The sequence below is a fragment of the Apodemus sylvaticus genome, chromosome 1 (genome assembly GCF_947179515.1).
Source record: "Apodemus sylvaticus chromosome 1, mApoSyl1.1, whole genome shotgun sequence".
Classification (NCBI taxonomy): Eukaryota; Metazoa; Chordata; class Mammalia; order Rodentia; family Muridae; genus Apodemus; species Apodemus sylvaticus.
Window position 1 is genome coordinate 51,122,249 of NC_067472.1, and position 18,445 is coordinate 51,140,693.

The 18,445-nt window shown below is 39.7% G+C and overlaps 2 protein-coding genes across 3 annotated transcripts in view; both read left to right on the top strand.

The window, feature by feature from the left end:
• The window catches only part of Dtx4 (deltex E3 ubiquitin ligase 4), an 852,074-nt gene that overhangs the window by 419,206 nt on the left and 414,423 nt on the right, over positions 1-18,445 (top strand). The window lies entirely within an intron of this gene.
• LOC127689739 (olfactory receptor 5A1-like) lies at positions 17,275-18,228 on the top strand. The gene has a single exon (XM_052189361.1). It carries the CDS (start codon positions 17,275-17,277, stop codon positions 18,226-18,228), a length of 954 nt encoding a protein of 317 aa, XP_052045321.1.

Consider the following 18,445-nt stretch of genomic DNA (forward strand, 5'->3'; position numbering starts at 1 on the left):
GTGGGTCCAGATGAACAAAAAATGGAAGAAACTCAAAGCTCCCTTCTCCCTGGGGCTGGTATCATTGTTCTCCTGCTCTTAAACATTGTAGCTCCAGGTTTCCCTCCTTTGGACTCTGCAGTTCATACTAGTGGGCTCTTAGGTTCTCAAGTCCTCCCCTCATACTGAGATTTACAGCACTCATTTGCCTGGTTCTGAGGCCTTCAGACTGCTACTGAGTCACAAGACAGATTATCTGATCTCCAACCCTTTGGACAGCCTTTTATAGAGCTGATTGGCATCCTTAATTACATATAGAAATTCCCTAAGAAATCCTGTCTCTGTATACCATCTATCCATCTATCTATCTATCTATCTATCTATCTATCTATCTATCTATCTATCTAACTATCTAGAGAGTTCTCATATTTATGGTTAATTTAATCTTATATGGTTTTTGCCACATTAAAAAAAAAAAAATACAAAGCCAGGCTTGGGAGTGCTGGCCCTGGCCCTCACTTCAAAGAAGAGCAGAGCTGCCCTTGGGAGGCAGGGATGCGGGATAACTGGCCTCATCCCTCAACTGGGCAGTGTGAGAAAGCTGTCCCTGAGGCATAAGAGTTGCTGAGCTGGCCTCCCTTGTTGGCTGCAGTACTTGGGAGATCTGACCCCACCCCCTCACCAAAGCAAAACAGGCAAGTTGGTCCTGGTGATGTGGCCACAGAAGAACCGGTTGGCTGAAGAACTCAGCTTCCACTCAGACACAGATCCAGGGCTTTGAGTTGGTCTACTTCAACATCTACTACTGGAGCATGTCCTGCAGAACCTAACCTGCAGGATCTTCATAACACAAGGCAACAACAGGAAGTGTGATAGAAGTTCCTTTGAGGATCCAGTATTGATAGTGTAGCAGAAGCCACAAGCCTCAAATCAGACCAATGGCTCATTGCAGTAAATATCGGCAAATAAAGATGTGTGGACAAAAGGGTATACTGTGAGACATACTGTGACACATCGCAGCTTCCATAAGATGTTTTCATAATTTGTTTTTTTTTATTTCTTCTTTTTATTTGATCTTTTATTACTTTTACACTCCAGATTTTATTTCCCCTCCGGGCCCACCCTCCAACTGTTCCACATCCCATACCTCCTCCCCACATCTCTGTCTCCACAAGGATGTCCCCAACCTCCCAACCCCCACCCTACCAGACCTCTAAACTCCCTGGGGCCTCTAGTCTCTTGAGGGTTAGGTGCATCTTCTCTGACTGAACCCAGACCTGGCAGTCCTCTGCTATATGTGTGTTCAGGGCCTCATATCAGCTGGTCTATGATACCTGCCTGGTTGGTGTTCCAGTATCTGAGAGATCTCAGGAGTCCAGGTTAATTGAGACTGCTGATCCTCCTACGGAGTTGCCCCATTTGAAATGTAAATAAAGAAAATAGCCAATAAAAAAGGGAAAAAAAGAAAAGAATCTTAACAAATAGGTTTTGTTTATTTTTGTTTTTGTTTTTTCTTTCTTTGGAGGAGGAGATTACAAGGACAGAGGGTGGATGCATGGGGACAGGGAAGATGAGTGGGACTGAGGTATATGGTTTGAAATTCAAAATGAATCAATAAAAAGCTAAAGAAAAATACAAAGCCAAATAATACATGCAGACAAATTCCACATAAAATTATAAATCAAAGTAGAAGACAGTAATAAAAAAATTGAACTCAAATTTATCTCACTAGCATATGATGCACATTGGACTGAATTCTCTGGGAGATTTTCTTAAAATATGATCTGATTTTATGTTTGTTTAGCATTTTAGCATTGCTGTTTTAATGAGCATATTTGAAACAAAGCCCAGAGAGAAATACAGAGGTACCCGTAAAACATCTTGTTTTCATAATAGAATTTGAAACGTTATTTCAGCTTATAGTTCTTCCATGGAAACTAGCAAAAAACTTCAACCAAACATAGGTCCAAAGTCTTGCATCAGACTTCTCTAATAAATCTAATACAAAGGTTCATTTAAAAGCTTTAGAGGACCTTTAAATATATTATATTATAGCATGGTTAGAAATCACAGAACCTGAATTCAATTTCCTAGTGTACTGTGGAAAATTACTTTATTGATCATTCATGGTCTCAGACTTTTATGATGGAGCTAAATAGTTATAGTGAATACACCCAACAACCAAACAAACATGATGGCATCTAAGATAATTTTATCAAGAAACTATCTTCACAAAGGCCTATGAGGTTAAGCCCCTATGGGATGTTGCTGCCACCTATTGGAAGTGTGGCTAAATTGCACACAGCTTTAAAAGGCCATGTTGGTTAGTGATAAAACATTGGCCTGGTATGCATAAGGCCCTGATTGCACACCCATTACTGCAAATAATAATCATTTTCTAAAATGTTCCACTATAAGTGACTTACTTATAAGGTCTCTCAATGACAAAATTATTGTTTAGTAAATAGTGTTGGATTCACACAACAGTACGCAATACACCATCAAAAGTGAGTGAGACAGTGATATTCAGTAGTAACATGGACCAATGGAAAATGCTTAGTGCTGAGGTAAAAGAACTAGGCTCAAATTGTTTCCTGCTGCCTAAGGGGTTAACTTTGTTCACTCTGTCTCTGGAAGCTTAACATTGACACTGAACTTCATATCAAGATCAGAGCATCCAGTCAATGACATAACCTACCACTGTCACCCTCATACTGCTTTTCAAAGACTGTGGTTCTTCCTCCCTTAGCTATCCTTGATTAACTAAGATATTTCCCTCCTCACCTCAAAGATATTTCACAAAAAAAAACTCACAAAAAAAACCTCAAGTTAGTATCCTTCTTTCATGAAACATTGGATTATTTGCTCTGAGTTGTACCAGAGATCAGTCATCTTGATCTAGTGAATGTAGATCACCATCTGATCCAGTAAACAGTGTGACATTTACTCCTAGATGGTAAATTCAAACTCCAGAATATCTGTTACCCAAGCTAATTCTGTAGATTATCTTGACTGACATCAGTTTTATAGTATGTTGTCCATATAGTCCCAGGATACCTCCAAAACTATCTAGCAATATCATTCAAGCTTAAGAAAAATAATTAACTTCCTCAAACTCACGCACTGCTCTCATCCTCCTGGAGCATACTGCTACAAGCTGGCAGCAATGGGAGCTGAATTTGGTGGATCTTGAGAGGGTAAGTATCACTTTGCAAAACAATCAATTCATATGAACTTAAAAAATATTTAAAAAATACTTTAAAAAAGCATCTTCCTCAGACAGGTACTGTTTCCATGCCTAGATAGAACCATAATCAGTGAGGTTTCCCATCATTTGAGTCTACCCAAATGCCTCCACTTTAGGGATCATTGTCTTTTCCCCAAGTATATCAAGGACTAGGGTTATAGGTCAGTTGATAAAATACTTACCATACAAACATGAGAAGCTGAGTTCAATTTCCACATTTGTAAAGTCAGTTGTGGCTGAGCTCAGGAGGTTGTCAAGTTTATCCTAGATGCTTCCTAGCCAGCCAGTACAATTAAGTCAGGGAGCTGCAGGTTCAGACAAACCTCAAAAAAATAAGATGGAAAATGATTGAGGAAAACACCAGATATCAACATCTGACCTACATAGAGAGAGAGAGAGAAAGAGAGGGAGAAGGAAAGGGAGAGAGGGAATGAAAGGGAGACAAGGAAAGGGAGAAAGGAAGAGGGAGAGGGAGAGAGGGAGAGAGAGAGGGACAGAGAGGGATGGAGAGAGAGGGGGAGGGAGAGGGAGAGATGGAGAGGGAGAGAGGCGTGTTGTACACTTCACTTAAGAAGCTCCATGATATGCACAACTAGGTTTTCTTATGATCTTAAGTCTTATTAATGTACAAGAGGTAAAATCATTTTTAGTGACTCCATGAAGACAGTAGTATGATTGGGATGTGACTGAATGTTTAAGACCTCAAAGTTATGATTATTTCTAGAAATACTCAAGGCATCTAACAGTCATGGTAACCACAGATAATATGATAATAGTCGAGTTCAGCAGTTGCTCAGTGTTCCAAGACTTGCCATAAATAGGACTTCCATTATAAGTGTTTGAAGAACACTGAGAAAGAAAAAAAATCTTACAAGTTTCTAGTGGGTTATAACAAAAACCTACAGTTTTCAGTGAAGTGTAGACAAACTAAATTCAGCAGCATAGTCAGTAATTATTCATTGTGATCAAATAAAATTTATTTCTGGAACATAAATATATTCAATATAAACAGGGAAGTAAATCTGATATATCTAAAAAATAAAGAATAAAAAGAACAAAGAATAAAAACAATATGACCTAAAAAAATTTAACTGGTAAAATTTTATTTATTACAACATACCTATGGACACTTGATCTTTGAAAAAGAAGCCAAAAATATACAGTGGGGTAAAAAAAGCATCTTCAATAAATTGTGCTGGTCTAACTGGCAGTCTGTATGTAGGAGAATGAAAATAGATCCATATTTATCACCATGTAGAAAGCTCAAGTCCAAGTGGATCAAGGGCCTCAACATAAAGCCAGATATACTGGCTCTAATAGACAAGAAAGTGGAAAAGAGCCTCAAACTCATTGGCACAAGGGGGACTTTCCTGAACAGACATCCAATGGTTCGGGCCCTAAGATTCGCAATCAATAAATGAGAACTCATGAAAGTAAAAAGCTTCTGTAAGGCAAAAGACACCAACAATAGGACAAATCAACAATTTACAGATTGGAAAAAAATCTTTACTAGTCCTACTTCTGACAGAAGGCTAATATCCAAAATATATAAAGAACTCAAGAAGTTAACCTCCAAAATTCCAAATAAACCAATTTTGAAATGAGTACAGAGCTAAATAGAGAATTCATAACAGAAGAATCTCGAATGGCCAAGAAGCACTTAAAGAAATGTTTAAAGTCCTTAGTGATGAGGGAAATGCAAATCAAAATGACCCTGTGATTCCACCTTACCTAAATCAGAATGACTAAGATCAAAATCTCAGGTGACAGCACATGTTGGCAAGGATTTGGAGAAAGAGAAACTCTTTGGTGGGATTGAAAACTCCTCAGACAATTGGAAATAGCTCTACCTGAAGACCCAGCTATACCGTTCCATACCCAAAAAAATGCCCCACCATGCCACAGAGGCACGTGCTCCACTATGTTCATAGGAGCCTTAGTTGTGATAGTCAGAAGCTGAAAAAAAAACTCAGATGTACCATAGTGGAAGAATGGATACAGAAAATGTGGTTCACTTACACAATGGAATACTATTCAGCTATTAAGAATGAGGACATTTCAGGGAAGGGATCTTTCTGGTTTCAATCTGTTCCTGGAACTGACCCTGTGCCACGGCTCTCCATACTCAAATTCCTCAGAGAGAGAAGTTATCTCCCAGGAGTGCTGACACGCAAGCTTACAGGAGGGACAAGCTGCAGTCATAGACAGCAAGACCAGTTAACACCACAGATAACCAGATGGCAAGAGGCAAGGGCAAGAACATAATCAACAGAAACTAAGGCTACTTGGCATCATCAGAACCCAGTTCTCCCACAATAGCCAGAACTGGATACCCCACCACACCAGAAAAACATGACTGATTTAAAGTCACATCTCATGATGATAGAAGACTGTAAGGACATAAATATGGGTCAACAGGAGGAAACCCTTAAAAAGGAAACACAAAAAATCCGTTAAAGAATTACAGGAAAACACAAACAAACAAGTAAAGGAACTGAACAAAACCATACAGGATGTAAAAATGGAAGTAAAAATAATAAAAAAAAAATCACAAAGGGAGACAACTCTGGAGATAGAAAACCTTGAAAAGAATTCAGGAGTCATAGATGCAAGCATCAACAACAGAATACAAGAGATAGAAAAAGAATCTCAGGTGCTGAAGATACCATAGAAAACATTGACTCAACAGTCAAAGAAAATGCAAAATGCAAAAAGCTCCTAATCCAAAACATCCAGGAAATCCAGAACACAATGTGAAGACCAAACCTAAAGGATTATAGGTATAGAAGAGAGCAAAGATTCCCAACTTAAAAGGCCAGGAAATATCTTCAACAAAATTATAGAAGAAAACTTTCTTAACTTAAAGAAAGAGATGGCCATGAAAATAAAAGAAGCCTGCAGAACTCCTAATAGATTGGACCAGAAAAGAAATTTCTCCCATCACATAATAGTCAAAACACCAAATGCACAAAACAAAGGAAAAATATTAAAATTAGTAAGGGAAAAAGATCAAGTAACATATAAAAAGCAGACCTATCAGAATTACACCAGATTTCTTACCAGAGACTATGAAAGCTAGAAGATCTAATATGGACAGATGATATATGGACCCTAAGAGAATACAAATGACAGCCCAGGTTACTATACCCAGCAAAACTCTCAATTACCATAGATGGAGAAAGCAAGATACTCCATGACAAAACCAAATTTATACAATTTCTCTCCACAAATCCAGCCCTTCAAAGGATAATAGATGAAAAACTCCAACACAAGGAGGGAAACTACACCCTAGAAAAAGCAAGGAAGTAATCTTCTTTCAACAAACCCAAAAGAAGATAGCCACACAAACATAACTCCACCTCTAACAACAAAAATAACAGAAAGCAACAATTACTGTTCTTTAATATCTTTTAACACCAATGCACTCAATTCCCCCAATAAAAAGGCATAATCTAACAGACTCAATACATAAATCAGTCTGGCAGTTCCTCAGAAAATTGGACATAGTACTATGACCTGAGGACCCAGCTATACCACTCCTGGGCATATATCCAGAAAATGATCCAACATGTAAAAAGGTCACATGCCCCACTATATGCATAGCAGCCATATTTATAATAGCCATAAGATGTAAACAGCCCAGATATACCTCAATAGAGGAATGGATACAAAAAATGTGGTACATTTACACAATGGAGTACTACTCAGTTATTAAAAACAATGACTTCATGAAATTCACAGGCAAATAGGTGACTCTAGAAAATATCATCCTTAGTGAGGTAACTCAGTCACAACAGAATATACATGGTATGTACTCACTGATAAGTGGATATTAGGCAGAGTGTGGAATACCCACAAGACAACTCATGAGCCACATGAAGCTCACGAGGAAGGAAAACCAAAGTATGGATGCTTCATTCCTATTTAGAAGGGGAAACAAAATAATCAAGGGATCTAGAGCGTTGGAGGGATTTGGGAGGAAGAGAAGAGGGGGCAAGAGGGGAAGAATCAGGTATGGGAGGAGAGGGAGGAGATGTGCAGAGGGTCAGGAAATTGAACAGAGGTATGTAGCAATGGGGGATGGGGAACTGGGGGTAGCAACCAAAAAGTTCCAGATGCCAGGAAAGCAAGAGCCTCCCAGGACCTTATGGAGATGACATTAGCTGAAATACCCCAAAACGGGGAGGGAGAACCTGTCAAGACCATATCCAGAGGTTAGTAATGACCCCCTGACCCCTTCCTTCCCCCCTTGAGGGATAGAGCCACCCACCCATCTCCAAAATTTTAACCTGGACTTGTTCCTGTCTAAAGGAAATATAGGGACAAAGAATGGAACAGAGACTGAAGGAAAGGACATCCAGAGACAGCCCCACCTGGGGATCCATCTCACATGCAGACACCAAACCCAGACACTATTAAGGATTCCAAGAAGTGCTTACTGACAGGAACCTGATACAGTTGTCTCCTGAGAGACAACCTCCTGAGAGGTTCTTCCAGATGCATAAAGTCACAGCCATCAGACTGAGCACAGTAACCCCAGTGGAGGAGTTAAGGAAAGGACTAAGGAGCTGAAGTGGCCTTATCTGGCATCAGTGGGAGGGGAGGCCCTTGGTCCTATAAAGGCCTGATGCACCAGTGTAGAGGAAAGCTAGGGCGGTGAGGCAGGAGTGGGTGGGTAGGTAGGGAAGCGCCCTCATAGAAGCAGGGTTAAGGAGGATAGAATAGGGGGTTTGCAGAGAGTAAATCAGAAAAGGGAATAATATCTGAAATGTAAATAAATAAAATATCCAATTAAAAAGACACTAAAACAAAACAACAACAACAAAAAAAGAATGAGGACATCATGAATTTGGCAGGAAAATGGGTGATAATAAAATATCATCCTGAGTGAGGTAACTCAGACCCAAAAGGACATACACAGTATGTACTCACTGATTAGTGAATATTAGTCAAAAAGTATAGGATACCTAGAATATAACCCACAGACTGTAAGAAGTATAACCAGTAGGAAGGCCCAAGTGAGGATGTCTCAATTCCACTTAGAAGAGGGAACAAAATAATGACAGGAGGCAGAGGGAAGGAAGGACCTGGATGGGAGTGGGGAGAGAGAGGAGAAAAGGGGAACAGGATCAAGTATTGAGGGTGTGGACAGGAGAGAAGCCAAGAGGACCAAAAGAATGAATGGAGATAAGTAGAATGGAAGGGGAATGAGGAGGAGAGCCCTATAGAAAGTACCAGAGTCCCTGGAGGTAAGAGACTCTAAGGACCCAGTGTGGGTGGCCTTAGACAAAATGCCCAACATTGGGGAGAGAGAACTCAAAGAGCCCACCTCCAACAGATAGAAAGGACCTCAAGCAGAGGACAGTGTTACTAACCCACAATTCTGACCTAGAAGCGATCCTGTCTAAAAGAACTACAAGAACAAAAATGGAGAAGAGACTGAAGGAAAGACAATGACCAGCCCAACTCTCATGGGAAGGCACCAAAGCCTGACACTATTACTGATGCTATGATGTGTTTACAGAAGGGAGCCTGGTATGGCTGGCCCCTGAGAGGCCCTACCAGCAGCTCACTGAGACAGAAGCAGATACTTATACCTACTGAATTAAAGTTGAGGACCTGCGGTTGAATTAGGGGAAAGATTGAAGATGAAGTAGAGAACAATCCCATAGGAAGGCCAGCAGTCTCAACACCTAGACCCCAGGGAGCTCCCAGAGACTTATCTACCAATCAGGAGCATACACGGGCCAGTCCAAGTCCTCTGGCACAAATATAGCAATGGTCTGCTTATTCAGGACTTAGTGGGAGAAGATACATTTAATCCTTGAGAGACTTGAGGCACCAGGGAAGAGGGAGGTGTGGTGGGGGAGGAGTACCCTCTTGGAAGCAAGGCGGAGGATGAATGGGATGAGGAGCTGTGAGTGGGGGACCAAGGTGGGGGACAATGATGGGAATGTAAATAAATAAAATAATAAAAATTGAAAAAAAAAGTTGAAGGCTTCTCATTAAAATCAGGAGTAACACAAGAAGGATAACTCTTCCTTATAGTTCCCTTAATACATGAAACACAAGCCAAAGCAATTAGGCAAGAAAAAGAATTTAAAACATTCCAAAAAAGTAGAACACAAAATGTCTACATATGCCATGTTTGTGTATTTAGGAAACTCCAAATTCACTGCCAAAGCAGCCATTACAATTAATAAACAAATTCTAATTTTGTACGATACAAATCCATACCCCACACCCCACATCCCCAAAAGATCAGTACTATAACTAAAGCCCAAGAGCCAAATTGCCTTCCTATTTAGGGTCCTCTTGTTATAAACAATGTTGTTTGTTTCTGTGTTGTATTAATGCCACATTTGGGAGACTTTATGCTTTTGTTTGGTTGTTTTGCTGTTTAAAATGTGCTGAAGCAGTGTCTCTAGTCCCCACTCTAAACAGAGAGTGATGAAACCATAGAAAGACCATGTGCTTGTGTGTGTGTGTGTGTATGTGTGTGTGTGTATGTGTGTGTGTGACACAAGAGAAGGTGGTAGTGTGCATTTCAGAGTAGGGGGCCTCAGCACAACCTGACCACAATGCCATTCTACTCTTGGATGTCCCAGTCTCCAGACTTGCAAGAAATAAATTTCTGTTTATAAGCCACCCTGAACCAAAACAAAAAAGAATGGTATCAGGAGGCAGACATGCTGCTATAATAAATACTTAAAATGCATAGTAAGTAGAGGCTGGAAGGATTTAAGGCTCATGCAATTAAAACCTGACATCACCATGAATAGACCTTTAAATGAAAGTAAAGTGAAGGATCAGAAAGAAAACAGAGTCCTAGAGAAAGCTTTTTTCTTCTTAGAAAATACCTAAGCAATTATGAACACAATGTTAATAGAACTATTGTAGGTCTAGATAGAAATGGGGAGGTTATGGTCCGTGATGTGAAAGGTGTTCATTTTCATAATATGGCAAATACTGTATCAGAATTGTATTCATTCATGTCTTAGTGTCTTATGGAAGGTAGACTTTCCCATGTGGGCCCTAGCTAACATCATTTCTAAATAAATTGTTGAAAAAATAAATTTGGTTCACAACTCTACTTATATTAAAGTATGAAGAGAGAAACAAAAAGGAGAAATGCCTAAAAGATGGCATTATTAAACAAATTGGAACTTGAAGATCCAATGTTTTAGTCACTGTTGCTGTGAAGAGACACCGTGACCAAGGTAACTCTTATTTTAAAAAAATAATAATAATTTAATCAGGGATGTACTTACAATTTCAAAGGTTAGTCCATTATCATTATGTCAGGAAGTATGGCAGCACACAGGCAGGCAGGCTGGCTGGCATGGTGCTGGAGAAATAGCTGAAAGTGCTACATCCTGAGCCATAGGCAAAGAGAAAGACTGGGCTTGGCATGGGCTTTTGAAGTTTCAAAGGCCACCCTCAATGACACACTTCCTCCAACAAGGCTATTCTTTGTATCCTTTTATTGCTTTCAAATAGTACCATTCCCTGGTGACCAAACATTCCCAATATAAAAGTCTTTGGGGGAACATTCCTATTCCACCCTCCACATTTGGGAAATTATCATCCTACCCATATTTTAAAAAGTAGGAATTGCTCAAAAACAGCAGTAAGGTTGTTGCCAAGGTACTTTTCAATGGTGAAACATCTTAGAACAGGCGTGAACTAGGAATACAGTCAGCCATTTCAGGAGGTACAGTACAGGGCTATTCAGAACACAAACACTATTCTTTAAGACAAGGAAGGAAATGACCATGAAGGTAATTGGAGACCATTAGGGCCATCTCATGCATTTCCAAAAGGAGTAACAATTCTTAGTTTTCACAAACCATATGACCTCTGCCCAAAGCTGTTGGGGTTAGGTCATCTCTGAGACCTCTAGGTTTACAAGACCTGTCCAATAAAGCCAAAGGAACAGGGATTTCACCTGAGCTGGTCTAGAAGGATGGACCACTGCCCAAATAGAGCTACTATGGTTTATATTAGAAAATCTAGACAAATAAATAAAAAGACATCCAGTACTCAGACATAGACTAGATATATAAATGTAAAGTTAATCTCTTATTCTGAGATAAGAGATAAGATATTTAACATATGGAAAATCCAAAGAACACACACACACATATAAATACAAGATATTAGAACTGGTAAAGCAAAATACTTTTTAAGATTTATTTATATTGTTTTATGTGTATGAGTGTTTTGTCTGTCATGTATGTATGTGGATCACATGCATTTTTGATGACCACAGAAGTTACAAGAGGACATCAGATACCATGGAACCAGAATTACTGATGAATGTTCACCACCCTGTGGGTGCAAGAGCAACAGGTGTTATTAACTGCTAAGTCATTTCTCCTGCCCCAAATCAACATACTTTTTAGCTTCAAAGAGAGTAACACCAAAAAGAATAGAAAACTCAGAAATAGAAAATTTAACTACATGTACCAGATAAGCTTTGATCAGGTTTACATGATAGATTTGGCTGTAAGTTCAATATCAATGAAACAACAATATATATTAAATAATATGTTTTATTAGAAACACAAAAATAAAGCTACATTGATAGGTGCACAAATGTTGAAATCAGATGTTCTGTGTTTCCCCAGGAGAAAAAGGTTCAACATCTATAACTGAAAGTCTTAGAATATAGTCATCATTAATAATGAATATTGACTATCTATCAGTGTGATTAAATATTATCCACACACTTAAGAGATGATGTAGCTCAAGATCTGCCAATTTGTCCAGCAAAGATCTACATAATAAATACTTTAGGTTTTGTGAGTCTTATATTGTCTTTTTTTTAAATTGTTTGATTTTACAACCTTTTAAAATGTACTTTTTAAATAATTATTATACACAGCCATTGAAGGACTAGGTTTGAACACTAAACCATGGCTTACTGACTCCTGGCATAGATTTAAAGTACAAAGGCTGGTTAAAGAATTTTGTGCATATCCTGAGATGTGGATATGCTGGGTCTGGCCTGCAAATACAGATAATGAAGATGCCTTTAGCCTCTAAAGCAACCAAAGATGAGATCACTCACTGAAGGCAATGAGGAAATAAGGACCTGAGATAAAGGTATGAGAAACTTCCTGTGTGCGTGTCTGTGTGTATGTGCATGAAGGTGCACATGTGCCTGTATGCACATGTGTGTGTGTGTGTGTGTGTGTGTGTGTGTGTGTGTGTGTGTGTGTGTAAGCCAGAGATTGACACTGGGTTTCTTCCTTAATCACTTCCAATCTTATTTTTTGAGACAAGATTTCTCCATGAACCCAGAACTTCCAATAAGTTTCAGAGATTTTCCTGTCTCTACCTACCCAGTACTGGGTGCCTACCCAGTGCCTACTTCCATGCCTGGCTTTACTGGGATTACAGGTGCAAAGATGGAAGGAAGAAATGTAGAAAGAGAACTGTACCACAAAGAATCAAATAAGAACTGCTACAAATAGTAGATAAAAAGCAGGTCTCTGGATCGTGTTCATCAAACATAAGGACAGGAAGGTGACGTCTTACCTTAAAAAGCCAAGTATCAATGGCATAGAGACAGAATCAAGTAAACCTCCAAGACAAACCCACGGCCTTAGCACACCGTCCAAATGGCTCCGAAGCCCACCTTCTCTACTCCATGCCCCTCCCCCCACTCACTACTTCCCAGGTCTTCAGCTGTCCTTTCTGCTGCTATTTTTCTGTGCAGTCTCCTTTCTAAAATGGCTCTTCCACCTGAAAAATATGTTGCATAGCTTATGATAACCTCTAGAGTAACATTTCTGAGCTACAACACTGAGCAATCTTCTCAGGGAAAAAATTATTCTCTGCCTCCTTCTGAATAAAATCCAAACCTCTACATATTATATTCAATACCTTCCACTGTTGGGTCTCCATAAGTGTTCCCAGCTATATCAGCTACAATTTACACATCAAACTCCATTTAAAACAATGACATTTTAAAAATTAAATATTCATGAGAAGTTACACCCATAAAGACTCATCCACATGATGGCTTAAACATGAACTGAGCCAAGGACAACACCAACAGACATGCCAAAGTGATCAGGAAAGTCCATGAGGCCTCAACCCTACACAAAGACTACAGGCAACTAAGGAATGCTGAGAGTGGGAGAAAGAGTCTTCCCCAAGGAAGAGTACACCAATTGGTTATCCAATAACAAATGATCAGCCTTAAAAACATGCAAACAAGAAACATTATACAGACTGAGCAGGTTATATTTAGGAATATATATGTATATGCATATATGCATGTAACATAGAAAGTAATAAAAATAGGCCATGCATTTTAAAAAAGAGCAAGAAAGGATATGTGAGCTGGTTGAGAGAGAAGAGGGAAGGGAGAAAATATGTAATTATCTCAAACATTTTTTATTAAATTCATTTAAAGAGTCAAGATTTGAAATATGAGCATTTGAATAAGAAACTTGTTCTGTGGTCAAGCCTTCCACCAACGCCTCATTTCCCCATGCTCCATCTTCATCATGCTCAACCTTTCTACCCTCAGTATTTCCTCTTTCATTTTGCCTCTTATTTTTGCTATACTCCCCTCATTTAAGATGTCTTTCTTCCCTGGGTGGTCCACTTCTAGTTTTCTGGTTTTCATGTATACTCCAGGATAAACATACAAAAAACAGGTTCCAAGCTAGAATCCACCAATCAGCAGAACACACAACATTTGTCTTTCTGGACCTGGAAGACTTCAGTATAATTTTTCCAGTTCCATCCAGTTACCTACAAATTTCATAATTTTGTTTCTTGTTATAGGCCAATAATACTTCATTGAGTAAATGTATCATATTTTCTTTTCCATTTATCCATTGATGAACACCTTGGTTTGCTCAATTTCTAAGCTTTTGTGTGTTGAACTACAATGAAAATGGATGTGCAAAGATCCCAACAGGAGAAATTTCTAACCAGAGAGCTTAAAGGGGCTGTACACTTAGTCTTAACTAATTGTTATGCTGAGATTCTGAGCAAACAAAATGATCTAAAGATAAATACAATCAAATGTTTACTCATTATAATGTTTTAGAAGAAGCTTTTTTACCATTTTGAATGTTTCTTCCTTTGAACTTTGTGTGGGGCTTTAGAGAGAATTCATGAATTGACACCCAAAAAAGGCGTGAAGTACAAGGCTTAGTACATGGTCCAGTTCCCCAGGTTCCATTGCAAAGTAAAGCAGGATTAGCAAATGTATGTTCTTGTTTTCTTAGGCCAGATGTTATTATGTCCTGCTGTAACCCAAAGCTGCTTCATTGATTACCAGAAGTTATGATGATTGCCCTTTAGGGTGAGGACCTGGCTGTAGAGATGACATTTAATAATCATTGTCTTTGGAGCATTTATGTGAATTTTACTGTACACAACCCCAGAGAGCAATTAACTACAAAACCTTTAACTGAATTCCTTTCTCTTTCACAAAAACCCTCTGGGAGAAACATAATGAAATTTCTCCAAGGAGAAAAGAATTAAACCCTTCCCATGTTCACCCCAAATACCAGTTTTCAAATACTTCTAAAACTGACGGTAAATGTATATATTGGCTTATTCCAGTGAAGCCTCTTAACGATCTCATGCTCTTCCCATCCTTCCCGTATCTTTTTCCTCGATTTCTCTATCTGCCCTCTTTCTGTATACCAAGTAGATATTTCAGTCCTTGAGTGCCAGCCTCAATTCCTTCCCTAAACTCATCAGCATGTTGGAGACTGGATTCAGCAGCTGAAGTCTGGTTAAACTCATTCAAAAGAAGGACAACTCAAGACTGACATCAGCGAAAGACAGAACAGGAGGGAGAGGGTGAGTGCAGTTGCTCATGGATCACTCGTTGTCTTCATAACTGCATTAATCTACAGAGCACCCTCTAGGGTTTGACTTATAGCTTTGTTCTTTGCACCATTCATTTTTATCTACCCTTCCTCAAATTCAACCAAATCTGGTTTTGGAGTTTTGATTTGTTCCGTGCTTATTTTTAAGGAACTTGCTATATTTCTTGGAGCAGTTATATATTGGCAGCAGCTATGAACTGATAATACAGAGGTTTCCATATGATCTCTGCATCTTCTCCTAGGACCAAAATCATCCACCCAGTGTTATAATTGATGAGCTTCCCTTGGCATGGCAATGGTATCCAACATGCAACTTGTTAATGCACTGAGTTCATGTCTGATAGTGGACATGGGACAGGTTTGGGAAGACATATTACCAGGTATTCACCTCTACAGATGACTTCCTGACACAGCAGATTCTCTACTGTAGACCCTCTAATCCCACACATGCACTCATTCCTCTACCCTCCCCCTCTCCCCCAAGGTGTGTAAACTTTACTATCTGAATCTGTATTGCTGGGTTAAAGTCTTGGCTTCTTTTGAACAATCCCTTTATATTCAATAGGACTCTTTGAGCTTCATTGATCACTTGTACACTGGATGAAAACAAGAGCTGGAACGGCAAGGCTTTGAGGGCTCCGGGCACCTGCATGGGAGAGGCATGAGTCACATGGAGTGAATGAAGGACAGAACTCATATCCGGACAGATCAGAAAAATCAGAGTGCTGCCAGCTCTGCAGTGACTGAGGTCAGTTTCAGTCTTTGTGCTTCCTTCCAAAATAGCTTTACCTGCTAAGTTCGAACCAGGCTATTTTGGTCATAAATCATAAGGCTTTCTTAGATGATTACTACACTTACATTAGAAAAGGACTCTACTGAGTATTTTCTATGTACAACATTCTGTCTTAGGTGCTTGGTTTTGTTGTGCTCTATAAGGTTAACTGTCTTTACAAAGTTGAGGTTCAGTCAGAGGTGAACCTGCTGAGGTCCTTGAGCTTCTGAATCTCCCTCTTCAACTGTGTAAGATGGGTGTAATGTTTATTATACCTGTACTGCATGACTTTGGTCTCTTTCTTTTTGTTGCTGTTGTTGTTGTTGTTGTTGTTGTTGCTATGACAAGCTATCTGAGACTGAGTAACATCTAGAGAAGACCCTTATTTATCTTATAGTTCTAGAGGTCGCAAGTCCATAGGTAGTCAGCCACATCTGGTGAAGGCTTCATGCTACATCACAACACAGAGGAGAATGTATAAAGGTAGACAGATGATGTGTGAAGAGAAGAACAAAAAAACCGACTTACTTCTTATAAGCCCACTTTTACATAAACTAATCCACGTCAGAACTAATTCAATTCCAGAAGGAAGACACCAATGCTTTATCAAAGTTCCACTTCCCAATACTGATGCCTTGACAACCAAACTTCGACATAAATTTGGGTATGGAAACGTAATATGAAAATTATTCTATTCTATAGTTGTCACCTTCCATAGAGCTCTAGGACAAGGACACAGTGACTCATCTGGAATACACATCTTAATAACTGACTGGCCACTTATTATGTGTTAGCATTTTATACATGTCACCCTATTTGTTTTTAAAGCAAATCCATAACCTACTTAGTGCAACATCGTTTAAAGATCAAGAAATTGAAACAAGAGATGTTAGCTATTTCAGCAGACGGATACATGAATAAATAGTGTAGACAGGAATTGATTCCTAGGAGTCTACGGCCATAGGTGATATTCATCTTAGCTATAGTTTATTGCCTAAACATTTAAGACAGTGATTAAGAGGGGAAGGAACATCTTTATATACATTTGTGTATGTATGTGCTCATATGTGTTCAGGTACACATGCATGTGGAGACATGCCTCCATTGTCATTTATCAGGCACCATCTACCTTGTGTTCTGAGATAGGTCAATTAATAGCTTGGAATTTGCCAAGTAGCTTAGGCTGGCTGTCCAATCCTCTGTACTGATTTTTAACATTAATTCTTAAAATCTAGCTCAGGCACTCATGCTTACAAACACTTAACTGAGTCATCTCCCAGGCCCCTCTTGTTTTTAGTCCTCTGTGATGCACAGCCCCTCATGCATGTGTAACCACTTGTCCATAGCATCTGTAATGTAGATGATTGCTATTAACCCAGGTCTGTGCCTTATCCTTGTGGTCTGTGTGAAACATGGCTCTAACCAACACACGAAACAACTCATCAGTATCCATGTTCATCTTCTTGGGGTTCTCAGACCACCCAGAACACCAAGTCTTCCTCTTTCTGACTTTCTTGGGCATCTATCTCGTGACCTTGACATGGAACCTGGCCCTCATCTTTCTGATCAGAAGTGACATCCGTTTACATACACCCATGTACTTCTTCCTCGGCAATTTATCCTTTGTTGACATTTGCTACTCGTCCTCCGTAGCTCCCAAGATGCTCTCTGATTTCTTTCGAGAGCAGAAGACTATCTCATTCCTGGGATGTGCTGCTCAGTTCTTTTTCTTTGTTGGTTTGGGCCTAACTGAGTGCTTCCTACTGACAGCAATGGCATATGATAGATATGCAGCCATCTCTAACCCCCTACTCTACACCACCATCATGCCTCAGGGTCTCTGCATGCGCATGGTGGCTGGAGCATATCTTGGTGGCTTCTTGAGTTCTTTTATTCAGGCCAGTTCCATATTTCAGCTCCACTTTTGTGGGCCAAATGTCATCAACCACTTCTTCTGCGACCTCCCACCAATCCTGGCACTTTCTTGCTCTAACACGTTCCTCAGCCAAGTGGTGAATTTTCTCGTAGTGATCACAGTAGGAGGGACATCATTTCTCATCCTCCTGGTCTCCTACAGTTACATAGTGTCTGCTGTCTTGAAGATCCACTCTGTGAAAGGCCGGTGGAAAGCCTTCAACACATGTGCCTCACACCTCATGGCCGTGACCATGCTATTTGGGACAGCACTTTTCATGTACCTGAGGCCCAGCTCCAGCTACTCGTTTGGCAGAGACAAGGTGGTGTCTGTCTTCTATTCGCTGGTAATCCCCATGCTGAACCCTCTCATTTACAGTTTGAGGAACAAAGAGATCAAAGATGCCTTGTGGAAAGTGATGAAGAAAAAGAAAGTCTTTTCCAACTTGTGAGTGAAAGCATACTCCTCTACTCCGCTGGAGGCATACACAACCCTTGGCATCACCTCCACTCCTGCCTTGGGCAAGAAAGGCATTATATGTTCATATTTGAAAATGAATTATCAAAATGATCCCTAAGAGAGTATTGGAAGATATGACTGGAATTGGGGGGCATAGGACAGTGATGTGGAAAGCTAGTATAGGGAAACGCCCCTGGAATCTACAAGGG

What these genes read in the sequence shown, in the direction of transcription:
- LOC127689739 (XM_052189361.1), top strand. Translation starts at nt 17,275, where the DNA reads ATGGCTCTAACCAACACACGAAACAACTCATCAGTATCCATGTTCATC.